Source organism: Sminthopsis crassicaudata, chromosome 2, assembly GCF_048593235.1.
Source record: "Sminthopsis crassicaudata isolate SCR6 chromosome 2, ASM4859323v1, whole genome shotgun sequence".
Classification (NCBI taxonomy): domain Eukaryota; kingdom Metazoa; phylum Chordata; class Mammalia; order Dasyuromorphia; family Dasyuridae; genus Sminthopsis; species Sminthopsis crassicaudata.
Window position 1 is genome coordinate 254,695,094 of NC_133618.1, and position 12,987 is coordinate 254,708,080.

Consider the following 12,987-nt stretch of genomic DNA (forward strand, 5'->3'; position numbering starts at 1 on the left):
CTGTACTGAAAAGTGTGCAGTTGTTGTGGTCTAGAATCAAATAGCTCCTCCTTGGAGCTCCTGATATCTGTTAGTGGCCCTTCCTAATTCTCTTCATAATTCCTCTGGAAATTGAAAGAACCACAGCACATAGAGTAAATGAACAACAGATTGAGGCTTTCATTTTGTTCAGGAAAGGTCTTAGCTCTAAGGCCCCTGAAAGTCCTTACTAGATAATTTTACTTTCTATTTATTATGGCTGGCCTATGTGACATCAGGGCTTTCAGGAATGCCCCCTTCATGCAGCTAAAGAAATCTAGAGACCTCATCCCCTGGGATTCATTGCCTCTGACAGCAGTAGTTAAGGGAAGGACAACTGGAAAAAGCCTTTCTTCTGCTTTACTCCTTGATACTACTTTTCTTGATACCAGAAACTACACAGATGCCCCCAAAACAGGTCCAGCCAGACTTTCTTTTACTAGGGAGAGAAAAATCTTTGCCAGTTATATACCTAAAAGTCTTTGCTGCGCCAGTGGTTAAACTCTGAGCCACTCACTGCATAGGAGAGCCAGCCTCTCAGCTTCCTGGAAAGTGGCCTAATATCAGTAGTGTTGGCTGAAGACCAGAAAGGAGTGGAATGGGGTGGGGCAGGAGACAGCTGAGTCTGTTGTTAGAAAAAAGAGCAGGAGATTTCAGTGTCCTCAGAAATCTACACAGAACAGAGAGGAGAAATAGTTTACGATGAAGTGCTAATAGGAAAAAGATAACTAAATAAGAAAGTAAGAGAAGGTAAGAAAGGAAAAAAGAAAAGGAAAAGAGTTATTTGAGCGTATCAAGAATATTGCTTATTGCTTAGCTTTCTATTCAGTCTCTTGAAAGATAAACTGGGTGAATATTAAGGAACCAGAAAGTTTTAAGTAAAAGGCACTTTTTCTGTCAAATCATCTTGTATCTGTAACCTTCCTAGAGAACTCCTGTGGCTACCAACTATGCAGGCTAAGCTTTTCTGTAAGGAATACATGAGTGGTATGAGTGTTGGCTATTCCAGTCCTACTCACCTGGCATATCTAGCACCTGTAATTATGAAAGCACCAAGAAAGGAGGAGATAGTCAATATTCTGAGAAGCAAGGCTTCTGCATTGCCTCTCTTCTCCATTTGTCTTCTTCTAGCTCTAAGAACATTATTTAGGCTGATGGACACAGTTGCACATTGCAAGAGGATTTTTATCTTTGAATTCTTTCTACTCTTAGTTTATAATTTCTGCCTCCTGCTACAACTAATTTCACCCCTGATGCAGGCGGTAGCCCCCTTTAAGATTCCTTTCTGATCTCCAACCCCCTTTGAGACTGACCTTTGATTTACAAGATCTGGTCAAAAACCACCTTTTTGTTTTCCAAGGGGAGAGATCCATATCTGAGCTAACTTGGGCTGTACCCAGCCCCTATTCTAATGATCTGGTCAGGTTTCCCAACCCCCACCTGGTGGGTTCTGGCCCTCAAGGAATCAACCTGGGCTCCACCCCTTCAAACAAATAAAAGAGCCAAGCTGGAATCATCTCCTGGCAGAGGGTCGAAACATGCAAGCACCATGCTTTGCCTCACAGACTCTCTGTCCGCCACTTTTGGTGTATTTCTTCCTCTAACTGCTTTTACTAACCAGACTTTAACCTTACTTCCAAACCCTATAATAAATCTTTTTTATTAATCTAGGTTTTGGGGCCTGTAAATTCCTTTATAGGGGACTCTTGCGCCGCCATTAGAACTCACTTAACTTTGTATCCTTGTGCCGAATCCAAAGGGGTTGCAGGGGAGCTCCATTTGACTCCCTGTACCCCAAACCTGCCACTAGACCTCAATTAATCCTAATTTTATTTAGGTATCCCTTATCTAGACCTCAACATTTGTTTAGACCTCATCAACCCCCACTTCTTAATTTTTTTTTTTTTTTTTTACAATATCCTTCTTTTGTGGATTCTTTCTTGGTCCTCTGTAGTCAATCATCTTTACATTTCAACTCAACATTGACATTTACACCTCAATTTTAATGTTTACAACACCTAACAGTTCAAGCCAGATCAGTTTTCTATTCTTAAGAGCTTGGATTTAACCAGTTGGACCTGGGGTTATTTTTGTAAATCACTTGAGGATTCTAGAATGGAAGCAAAGATTTTTAGAGTTGGTGATAGGGTTTATAACACAGATCACAATGTTCCTAGTCTTTGCCCCTTTGGCTCCCTTCTTAAATGTTAAGCTTCTTCTTGAAGGTATTTCTCAGTGGGTCTATTTTTGTTGAGAAGCAAGCTTGGTGCCCATAGTCTGAAGGTTCTGTTGATATAGGATATAGGAACACTCCCATATTTCAGCTCGCATTCATATATATGAGCCATCTGAACTAACTTGTAACATAGCAAGTGATTTGGAACAAGGAAAGTCATATTCAATCTTTCTATTCCTTGCCAGAGAGAGAGAGCTGTTTCCAGAAAAGAATTTTAGTTTTAATCCCTTTGATTTTGGGATTTTTAAAAGATGGCCCTTCTTTTTGTTCCTGTTTTAGCTTCTTTGATTAGTTGATCTTAAATTATAAAGGGAAAGAAGTGTACCCTGGGGACTTTGCCAGCCAAGGTTAAACAATGACTCTTAATGGGAAGGCTTTGTGTTGGTCTCTGGCTGAGGTTTAGTTTACAGCAATTGGCTGCTGCTGTTGCTATGGTATTGCTGAGTGGATACCTTCTCTCCTCTCTCTGTCTTGTTTCCGGCTTTCCCTAGTCCCCCTATTCTGGGAGCCTTAGAGATGTTTTGGGCCCGTCATGCTGTGGAGGAACAGAGCGATTAGTACTTTAGTGAGAGCAGAGCTCATGTAAGAGGTAACAAGTATTTGTTTATTCTTGTTACTGGAATTAAAGTCCTAGTACACCAAAACAAAGAACTAATTGATGTAAATGCTATCTGCTGTTTTGGCAAGGAAATGTTTGGAAAGCCTGTGCCACATTTCTTCTGAGAATACTATTATTTTATTTATTTTAATTTTTTTTATTAATTTTATAATTTTTTTTACAACATTATCCCTTGTATTCACTTTTCCAAATTTTCCCCTCCCTCCCCTAGATGACAGGCAATCCCATACATATTTAATGTGTTCTAGTATAACCTAGATACAATATATGTGTGTAAAACCAAATTTCTTATTGCACGATAAGAATTGGATTCTGAAGGTATAAGTAACCTGGGTAGAAAGACAATAGTGCTAACAGTTTACACTCAATTCCCAGTGTTCCTTCTCTGGGTGTAGCTGTTTCTATCCATCATTGATCAACTGGAACTGAATTAGATCTTCTTTATGTTGAAGATATCCACTTCAGTCAGAATATATCTTCATACAATATCATTGTTAAAGTGTACAATGATCTCCTGGTTCTGCTCATTTCACTCAGCATCAGTTCACGTAAGTTTCTCCAAGCCTCTCTGTATTCATCCTGCTGGGAGGACTATTATTTTAAAGGATTTTTTCTGTCAAGGACTATTACTAAGAAAAAGATTGAATAGGGAGTAGTTGTGTGATTAATGCATCTTCTATCTGTTGATACTTTCATGTAATTGTCAGCTTCCACTAAAGGGCCAATGGTGACTAAGAAATTATGTTTCATATGCTTACAGTAAAGCTTGAATCCCTTGCAACTTGTTTTGATGCCTGGTTTCCATTGTTGACAAAAAGAACTAACATTTTTTAGGTAGCTTACCGTACCACTATTCTCTCAGATATAGAGTTTTCTCAGTTCAGAATTTTTGATCCTGCATTTGAGTTGGGATGAATATCACCTGTTGGCTATGATAGAGGAAGATGAGAGTAAAGATAGCAATCAAGGTCACTGAATCAGTCTTACTTAGCTCATCACTATCACGGTCCTCCTTGCAAAGACTATTTGAAATTACTACATGATATTGCAAATTTTATCACTATGAAGAATTTTTCTAAGGTTTGTTCTTGGTTTCTCAACCTTGATTTTGCCCCTTTTCTGAAATTAAATAGATCTCCATTGGGTAGGCCCTTACTAGGCTTCTTCCTCCCTCCCCTCCTCACTTGTCCTCCTCAGGTTCCTTTTGTATCCCTGGGTTTGTTCCACAATACATGCAATAATTAGGCCTTTTGTTTTTGTGTTTAAAGATACCAGAATTTATTTTAGTTGATAAGAGAGGACAAATCTAGGAGTAGTTATCTTCATCTTGCAGCCTTATAGCTCATTCTGAGAATTGTCTCTAGAGATTTGCTTAAATTGAGATTATGCAAGAATAATAGTCCATTGCAACTGCTATCTCCATGATAGTTTGACTAGGAGGTAAAAATTATCTCTTAAGTTGAGTGAAGTATTTTCAGTTGTTTTTCAGATGTGCAAAACCCTTGTGTCCCCATTTGGGGTTTTCTTGGCAAAGATAATGGGGTAGTTTTGCATTTTCTTCTCCAGCTCATTTTACAGATGAGGAAACGGAGATAAATAAGGTTAAGTGACTTGTCCAGGGTCACACAGATAGTAAATGTCTGAGGCTAGATTTGAACTGAGGAAATGAGTCTTTTTGAGTTGAGGCCTGATATTGTCCAATGAGTCACCTAGATGCCTGAGTAAGGGATGGTGACAGGGAAAAACATAGGTCTGTTTACCCTCTTGAGAATGTCATGAGTGAGCTATGGTTCTTTTGTCTACTCCATCACATAAAACTAAATAAGATCATAAATAAATAGCCACTTTTTAATATTGAGATGATTCAGGTTAGTTCCAATGATCTTGTCATTATGAGAGCCGTCTATATCCAGAGAGAGGATTATGGGAACTTAGTGTGAATCACAACATAACATTTTTACTCTTTCTGCTTGAATTTTAATTTTTTTCTCCTTTTTTCCTTTTTGATTTGATTTTTCTTGTGCAGCAAGATAATTGTATAAGTATGTATGCATATATTGGATTTAATATATATTTTTTTACCATGTTTAACATATATTGGATTAGTTGCCATCTAGGATAGGGGGATGGAGGGAAGGAGAGGGAAATTGGAACAAAGGGTTTTGTGAGAGTTAATGTTGAAAAATTATCCATGCATATATTTTGAAAATAAAAACTTTAATTAAAAAAAAGACAAAAGGATCTTAGGTAAAAAATTAATAAATACATAACCAGTGGACATTCCTGTCCAACTCACTTTGAAATCTTTTTGGCATTTCTTCCTCCCCAAGCTTTGACAACAGACAGTTTGTCCTGGGGATGGAGGTGAAAAAGAACTATCTCTTCTACTTCTATTACTACACTGAAATAAAAATTGGCTTTGTGTCCTCACCCAGTTGGCATCTAACTATGAGTTATGGTATAGATACATAACCTAGGAAGGGAAGACTCTTGCTAAGGTATAGGGTGTGTCTATTCTTTGTTTCAACTGACTTTCACTGATGCTCCTGAAATGTCCCTAAGGGGTTATAATTGTGCTGACAGTGTATGGTGTACCAGGTTTTATATTTTTGCCCTAAGTACTATCCTAGAGTATCCTGATGTTGGGAAGCTGTATTGTCCTGCTTATGGAATGATTTGTGTTCTTGAGGCTTGAAGACTGACCTGAAAACTCATGAAACCTTTAAGTGAAAAACACTTTTATTTATTCTTGGCTGTTTTCTCACAGAGAAGAGCACGGAAAAGGAACTGGTCACTCCCATCTTGGATATTGAAGATTTGGTTAAAGGTGGCAACAGGCACAAGTAAGAACCTCCTTTCTTTCCCTCCTTCCTTTATTGCTCAGCAGTGAGAAGCAGAGGAAGGCTGACTTATTTGGGCCTTCACAAGGTTCCTACTATATATTGTAGGGTCTCATTTGTATAAGACGCTCAGTTAACATTACTGTGGATAATGGGATTTCATAACAATAGTCAGAAGTTGCCAGAGAAGAGCCAGTGGAAATGTGTGAGCTCCCTTGTGGTTCTCCTCAGATTCCTATGAACTTTCTACTCATAGCCCAGATCTCTGCCAGTTTTTAGCCTCATTCTACTTTTTGTTAATGTCTCTGAGTACAGTGGAACCTTTTTTTTAATCTGTGAGACCTAGCTAAGTATTTTCTATTATTGAGTAGTCAGTTCTGGTGCTGCTGTACCTTATTTGTATACTTTTGGCTATGTCAGAAAACATTATAAAGGATGATTAGCCAGAGGTCAGTGCTACCTGATTACATTGAAGATCTTTACCTTCCTCCAAGTAAAGCTCTTCAGAATGAAGTTTGACAATTGTAAAGCTACAGCCACATTATTTTGAAGATTTAACATACTCTGTTAAGATCCATTGGGGAGCCCATTGTTGTTTTTGGATCCTTATTAGAGAAAACAAAAACATTGCTTTTGCTCTTTATAACTTTCTATCTATTGGCATGTAGAAGTAGCCACAAGTTGGGCAAAAGCCCCTCCTGATAGCTGTCTGTTTTTAAAACTATGCCCATTCTATTCATTGAAAATGTTACAATCTCTCTGTTTTCTAGGAAACGGTAAGTTGTAGACAAGGTGTCCTTGTAAAGGGAGTTTCCTCATTCAAGAGGTCAGTCTAGTACACACGTCCAGTCCCTTGAGTTTGAGTATAATCAAGAAAAGGAAAGTGAATTCTCATTTTTACTCTGAATGGTATTAGTGCCTGATTCCTTATTTCATTTTAAACAGAGTCTGCCCTTATTATTTATCTCGGACACTAAAGCAGCAAGCAGACATAATTTTTATGCCGTACAATTATCTGTTGGATTCCAAGGTAAATACTTCATAATTTGTATTAATACTTATTTCCTTACTGACTTTTAGTGACTAAAACCTAGGTACACATTTTGCCTTAGCAAAATGCATTGTTTGGTTCAAGGTCTTTTCTAGTTTCACTGCTACAAAGAATAGAATAAAAGTAAAAAACTGTGAAATCCTCTGATAGCAGCAATAGACTAAGACCTACTCACTCTTTTATCAGTTTGTCAGGAGCTCAGAACTGTGCCAAACAGAGGCTTAAATACACAGAAGTTGTAGATCAGTCATTTTGTGGCAGCTTGAACAATGCCAAGTTTTTCTAGAGCAGTCCTATACCTTCTCAAATATTAATTTTGTCAAAAATATTATAGTCATTTGATATCTAAGCAGTAAGGAAATCTTTGTATCATTTGATTTAGTATGCTCTGGAACCTCGTTTCTAGTAAGAGTACAATAAGAGGAAAAATCTACCATTCTCTGCTAACAGTAGGAACCAAAATAAGGTGAGTAAAAGATCAGCGTACTTGCCGTTTGCCTCCAGCTTCATACATTCTCTTTCCTTAACTTTTATTTTGCAGACACGAAGGGCACACAACATTGACCTTAAAGGGACAGTAGTGATCTTTGATGAAGCTCACAATGTAGTAAGTTTCTTTTTTTTTTTTTTTTTTGCCCCTGGAGTATATTTTCAATTAAATTTAATTTTTCCCTGAAATAATTTTTAACATTCATTTTTAAAACTTTGATTTCCAAATTCTTTCCTTTCTCCTTCCCCATCTACTCTCATTGAGAAGGCAGTGTTGGGGGGGGGGAAAATCATGCTGTGAAAGAAATCATAGCCAAAAAAAAAAACCCTTAAAAATAAAGAAAATAAAAATATATGCTTCTATTTGTAGTCAGGCACCATCAGTTTTTCTCTAGGGAGGGATAGCATTTTTCATCATAAGTACAATGTGATGCATTTCTAAATTTCTTTACATTTATCCTTACCCTGAATTAGTGTTTTCTGTCTTTAACCTGATGATCTTCTTTTCTCCCCAGGCATATAATATTCTCTTCCCTTGGCATGTAATTGGATTGGATTTCCCGAGACTTAGATCAAGTCCTTTTAAAAAGCAGACTGACAACTTTATGTCTTTATGATCTTTAGGGGTGGGATGAAAGAGTGCAGTAAGTGTCAGAAAGAGTCAGTCTTGGCACTTCAAAATTTGGTTTACTTTATTGGCTTTTATTCATATGATTGTAGTTAGCTTCATTTTGATCTTTTCTTTTTTTTTTGTATTAGTCATATCTGTTACTTTTTATGCTACAATATTACATATATTACATACACATGTCATAATTTAGTTAACTATTTCCCAAATATTAGACACATAGGAGGTATTTGGAACATTTGTGTATAGACTAAGGCTTTTCACCTAATAACATTGTTTGCATAGAGCCATAATAGCTGGGATAATACATATATAGTTAGTTTTGTGACTATTATTGGATGTTAACAGATGGTTAGAAGTCTCTTGGAAGCCATTCTTCAGCTCTATCAACAATGTACTAGAATTTGTTTCATTAATGTATATAGTTGATTCTTGAAATTATGTTATAATATGTTGATTTATTTTTCCTATCTTTGGAGGGAGGGATAACAGTGACGTTTGAAAATGAATAAATAGGTAAATCCTGTCCTTTTGCCCTCATTTCTTTGTTTTGTATTATTTATTTAACCTTACTCCTAAAAAGAAACACTCACTGTCTTTGTTCTTAAAGCCATTGGTTTTTGTCAACAGGGAAAACTTAGGAAAAACCATAGGGAATATGACTTGAGAGTATGTGTTTGTAGGGCCACATTTTAGATGTAGGGCCAAGGGAGATTCTATCCATGATTTGGGAGTACTCTCTCATATTCCCCTCTTAAGATCATATGATTAGATTATTACCTTAAGTAAGGCCTGTGAGTTTCATTAACAAATATTCAATATTGAACTCATGTTAATTGCATGTTTTAGTTGTTTTCATGAGATGCTAGCCAGAAATCCTGAGGTAAAGGTATAACTAGGGAGCTCCAGGACAGAGAGTTTTCTTTGCTATCGGAGGCAAGTATGGGCCTTGTTAGGAAGTTAGCAAGAACTGAATTTAAATCCCAGGCAGACATGACCTATGTGAACCTTAGCAAGTCACTTAACATCTCTCAGGTTCACTTTCCTCACCTCTGAAATGGAGATGATCATAGCCCCTTCCTCACAAAGTTATTTTGAGGATCAAATGAGATAATACAAATAAAGTGCTTTGCAAACTTTAAAGACCTATGTAAATATTAGTTTCCTTATTTTGATAGCTATTTGAAAGAAAGCGGGCTCCAAAGCATCTGTGCCACTTCATGGTAATATATTAATTGTTATATCTCTAGCTTCAAAGAACAGCTGTGAAGATCAAAATACAGGAAATGCCAGGCTATTCCCATTCTATTCTTTGAGTAGGTTAGCTTTAGGTTTGTTTTTATTAAAGGATTTGGGTATCATTTTTTTGTTCTTTTAACTTCTTCCCTTTGTTTTCTCTACCTGAATCTGTGACCAGGTACCCTGAGTGATTTGCCAATTTACTAGCAAATTATTCGGGCTTCACTAGCTCTAAAACTACTTAGAGCTGAAGTGTATTTAGTATTCCTTCCTAGTTCTGTTCTCAACTTGGGCTTCTTTACTTTTCAGGAGAAAGTATGCGAGGAATCGGCTTCATTTGATCTGACTCCCTTCGATTTGGCATCTGGTCTAGATGCTATAAATCAGGTACTAGAAGAACAGACAAAGTTGCTACAGCAAAATGAAATCCATGCAGAATTCAACATGGAACTTGACAATTCAGGTGGGCATGAAATCAGGGGAAGAAACAGTTTTTTGAGAAATAATAAAGAGTCAAGCTTCTTCAGACTAGAATAAAAACAGGATTTCCATCATATGAAAATTGGCTTTACGATAGTCTGGAACCCCAGAAGCCAGATGACTCAAGTTCTAGCCAATAGAACTTTGTGCCATTGTAACTTATATTCACCAGCAGTCTTCCTTAAAATGAAAGTGAGTCAGCATCTCAAATTCTAAGACTTAAGTATATAAATGATGAGGTGGGAGAATTGAGGATAAAAGATCCCCTAATAGCAATGGGATCCCTTTGGCCAATTGTGCAGACTTTGTGAAAGAATTTGCAAACCTCAGTAAATATAGGCATAAGGTTTGTGGCAAGAATGGGTTTATTAATGCTAAGAAGACAGCTTTCTTAGCCAGCAAACTGATTAGGAATTTATCAAAGATGGGTTTACACTGAGAAGAAAATATCTTCATCAGTGGGCTAAGTCCAAAAGGGCATTTAGCAAAGCTTTGGGGTTCAGAGTCTTTTATTAGCCTTCTGAGGTCTGGGGCTTCTTTGATCTTTATTCCCCAGTCTGTGGCCAATCTTTGGATGAATCTGAGAGAATCATTTTCAATTCGATTCAATTAAAAATTGAATGAGATTACTTATCTTGGGAGTTGTCTGGGAAGAATGTGCCCCTTCCAGAGACCAGGAGGGTTTGAGAGTCAGGAGCATCCTTTCCCACAAAGGTTCCTTTCTGACCCCTCCCCCCAAAAGGGGGCACAGTTTACATCAGGCTCCTCCCCAAAGATTAAGCAGGACACAATTTACATCATAAAAAGTATCATTAATTTTAAATACTTCCCTCATTCCTTGTATCACTTTGTTCCATAGCATTGTATGTGCAAATGAATGGTATGAACTTTTTTATTTATCAATCTCATCTTAATTGTACATGTCTTTAGATGGGCTTCTCAGTTTATTATTTAACTCTTTATTTTTTGCTTGTATTCTGTCTTCTGACAAAGAATAGGGAATGGTGATCAGCAGAGATTGTACTTACATTTAGTATTGTCAGCAGGATCTCATACTCTCTTTTGGTTTGCTTTCTTGTTTCATATAGGTCTGAATATGGAACTTGAAGATATAGCTAAGGTAAAAAGTAAGTCTTAACTTTTTTCATCTTTTTCTAAAAAATTGAGCAGTATTGTATGAATGTTGGTTGAATGCTGAACTTAAATAAGGGGTCATTATTGAAATTTTTTTAGTTAAAGCCCTTTAAAATGACTTTCTACTTACAATTTTGGCATAATTAGTAAGATAACAAATTACAAGAAATATAAAGATAACATATAATTATTTCTATTTCTATGTGATATTGTAATGCTGGAGAAACTGAGGCAAGCTAGAGATTAAAGAGTTTTAATATTTTATTTGAAAGGGAGAGATTTTCTGGGGGCATGCTGCCCCCAGGGTTGATGTCCAAAGCATCCAGCAACTAATGTGTGCTTCTCGTGAAGGGTATATACACACATAGCTCAGCTACCGGGGTAGATAGAAGCAGGGGCGGAGTCAGAGCACTGAGAGTGGGAACAGACTATCAATCCAGTTCTGACTGGATAAGAGGAGCTACTGGACATTCAGATAAGTTGGAATGGGGAGAGGCACCAGACATTCTGATGATGTCTAAGATAGAAGGTCTTTCTTCTTATCTGGATCATCATGATTAGGAGGGAGGGATGTTGTTACAGGATTGAGCAGAACAATTAGGAACTGAGGCAGAACAATTCAGGGAAACTGAGTCAGGACAATAAAAGGGAAATGTGGCACAGCAATATGATGATATATTAAAACAAAATAATCAGTTAAGAAATTAGTTGATAAAACTATTTGAAGTAATATAGCAGGATATGAAATAAATCTGCAGAAATCACCATCATGTAGTACTAACAAAACCTGGAAAACATAAAGAGAAATTGAATTCAAAATAACCACAAAATGCCTAAAATATTTAGGGGTTGACCTACCTAGACACATGTAAGATTTATAGAAAAAAACCTATAGAAATGACAGAAACAAATCTTTAGAAAGAGATTTACTGCTGATAGCTGGACTGTACCAATATAATAAAAGCATGGTGTTCATTAAATTAATACAAATGTAATGCTTAGATCAATCATGCAATCTCAGAGATACTTTGTAGAAGGAGAACAGTAACAAAATTCATTTGGAGGAATAAAAGATTTAGAATCTCAAAGGCTATAATGAGGAAAAGGTACATTACAAAGAGATAATAATAAAACCTATTTGTATTGGTTAAAAAGCAAAAAAGTAGATTAGTGGAGCAAATAGTAGCTCAGTGTTTGATAAACTGCATCAAAAATTATGTGGATGAAGGATTCCTTTCTTGATAAGAATTTCTGTGAAAACTGGAAGTCAGTTTGGCACAAATTAGGTTTAGATTAATATCTTATACCATATATCACCAACTGCTTCAAATGGATACATGAACTGAATATTAAAAAGTCATGATAAGGTTTAGATTTAGGGAACCAAAATGAGATTGGGGTTTCTGGTGGTCAGGGAGTTAAATGATAAGGTCTAGTGGCAGGTTCAGGGTACAGGGAACCAAATGGAGAGGTTTGGCTCCCCTGCAACCCCTTGGGATTCGGCACAAGGGTAAGGTTTTGGGGACTCCCTTCTGGTGGCACGGAGAAACCTGAAAACCTAGATTGATAAAAGAGGTTTATTATGGGGATTGGAAATAAGGTTAGAAATCCTGACAGAGAGGCATAAAGTCTAGTTAAGATGAGGGTAAAGAGAGGGTGGCACTGGAAAGAGTATTCCAGTAGACAGGGGCTCCTTGGCATAGTTGCCATGTTTAAAACCCCTGCAAAGAGAGGGTTTTAGTTTGGCTCTTTTATAATGGGAGCTTTAGCCAAAGGGAACTCCTGGGTGGAGTCCCAAGTTGGCTCATGGCTGGGTTTCAGTTTGAGCTGGAATTTGAATTGAATTCAATAAGTTTCAGGACTGAGCCTACCCTGCCTAGATAACAAGGATGAAAGTATTTGTCCCTCAGGGCGGGGTCCCCTCACTGAGGCAGAGTTGAAGGAGATTTTCTCCTTTAAGGATTTTTAGAGTTTCCGGGGTCCCCTCATCAGTCACATTATAGAAAAATTTGAGAATGGAATGAATTACTTTCACAGTTATATCAAAGGAGGTCAAAAGCTCTTATTCAAGTGAGGGATAGGGGAGTTTATAAAAGTTAAGCTAGGTAATTATAATCATATAAAATTTAAAAGCTTTTGCACAAATAAAAGTCATTGAAGAAAGAGGAGAAACTAATTGTCAGATGCAAGAGAATTCTTTCCATCAAATTTCCTTGATATAAAAATATACTGTAAATTGATACATATAAAATA

General features: G+C 36.9%; 1 protein-coding gene across 4 annotated transcripts in view; it reads left to right on the forward strand.

The window, feature by feature from the left end:
* The window catches only part of RTEL1 (regulator of telomere elongation helicase 1), a 99,467-nt gene that overhangs the window by 18,114 nt on the left and 68,366 nt on the right, over positions 1–12,987 (forward strand). For all 4 annotated transcript variants that reach the window (XM_074288866.1, XM_074288869.1, XM_074288868.1 and 1 more), the window contains exons 7-11: positions 5,641–5,716; positions 6,659–6,743; positions 7,306–7,371; positions 9,430–9,583; positions 10,689–10,727. In XM_074288866.1, the coding sequence (XP_074144967.1) occupies positions 5,641–5,716; positions 6,659–6,743; positions 7,306–7,371; positions 9,430–9,583; positions 10,689–10,727 (420 nt within the window). The remainder of the gene's footprint in view (positions 1–5,640; positions 5,717–6,658; positions 6,744–7,305; positions 7,372–9,429; positions 9,584–10,688; positions 10,728–12,987) is intronic.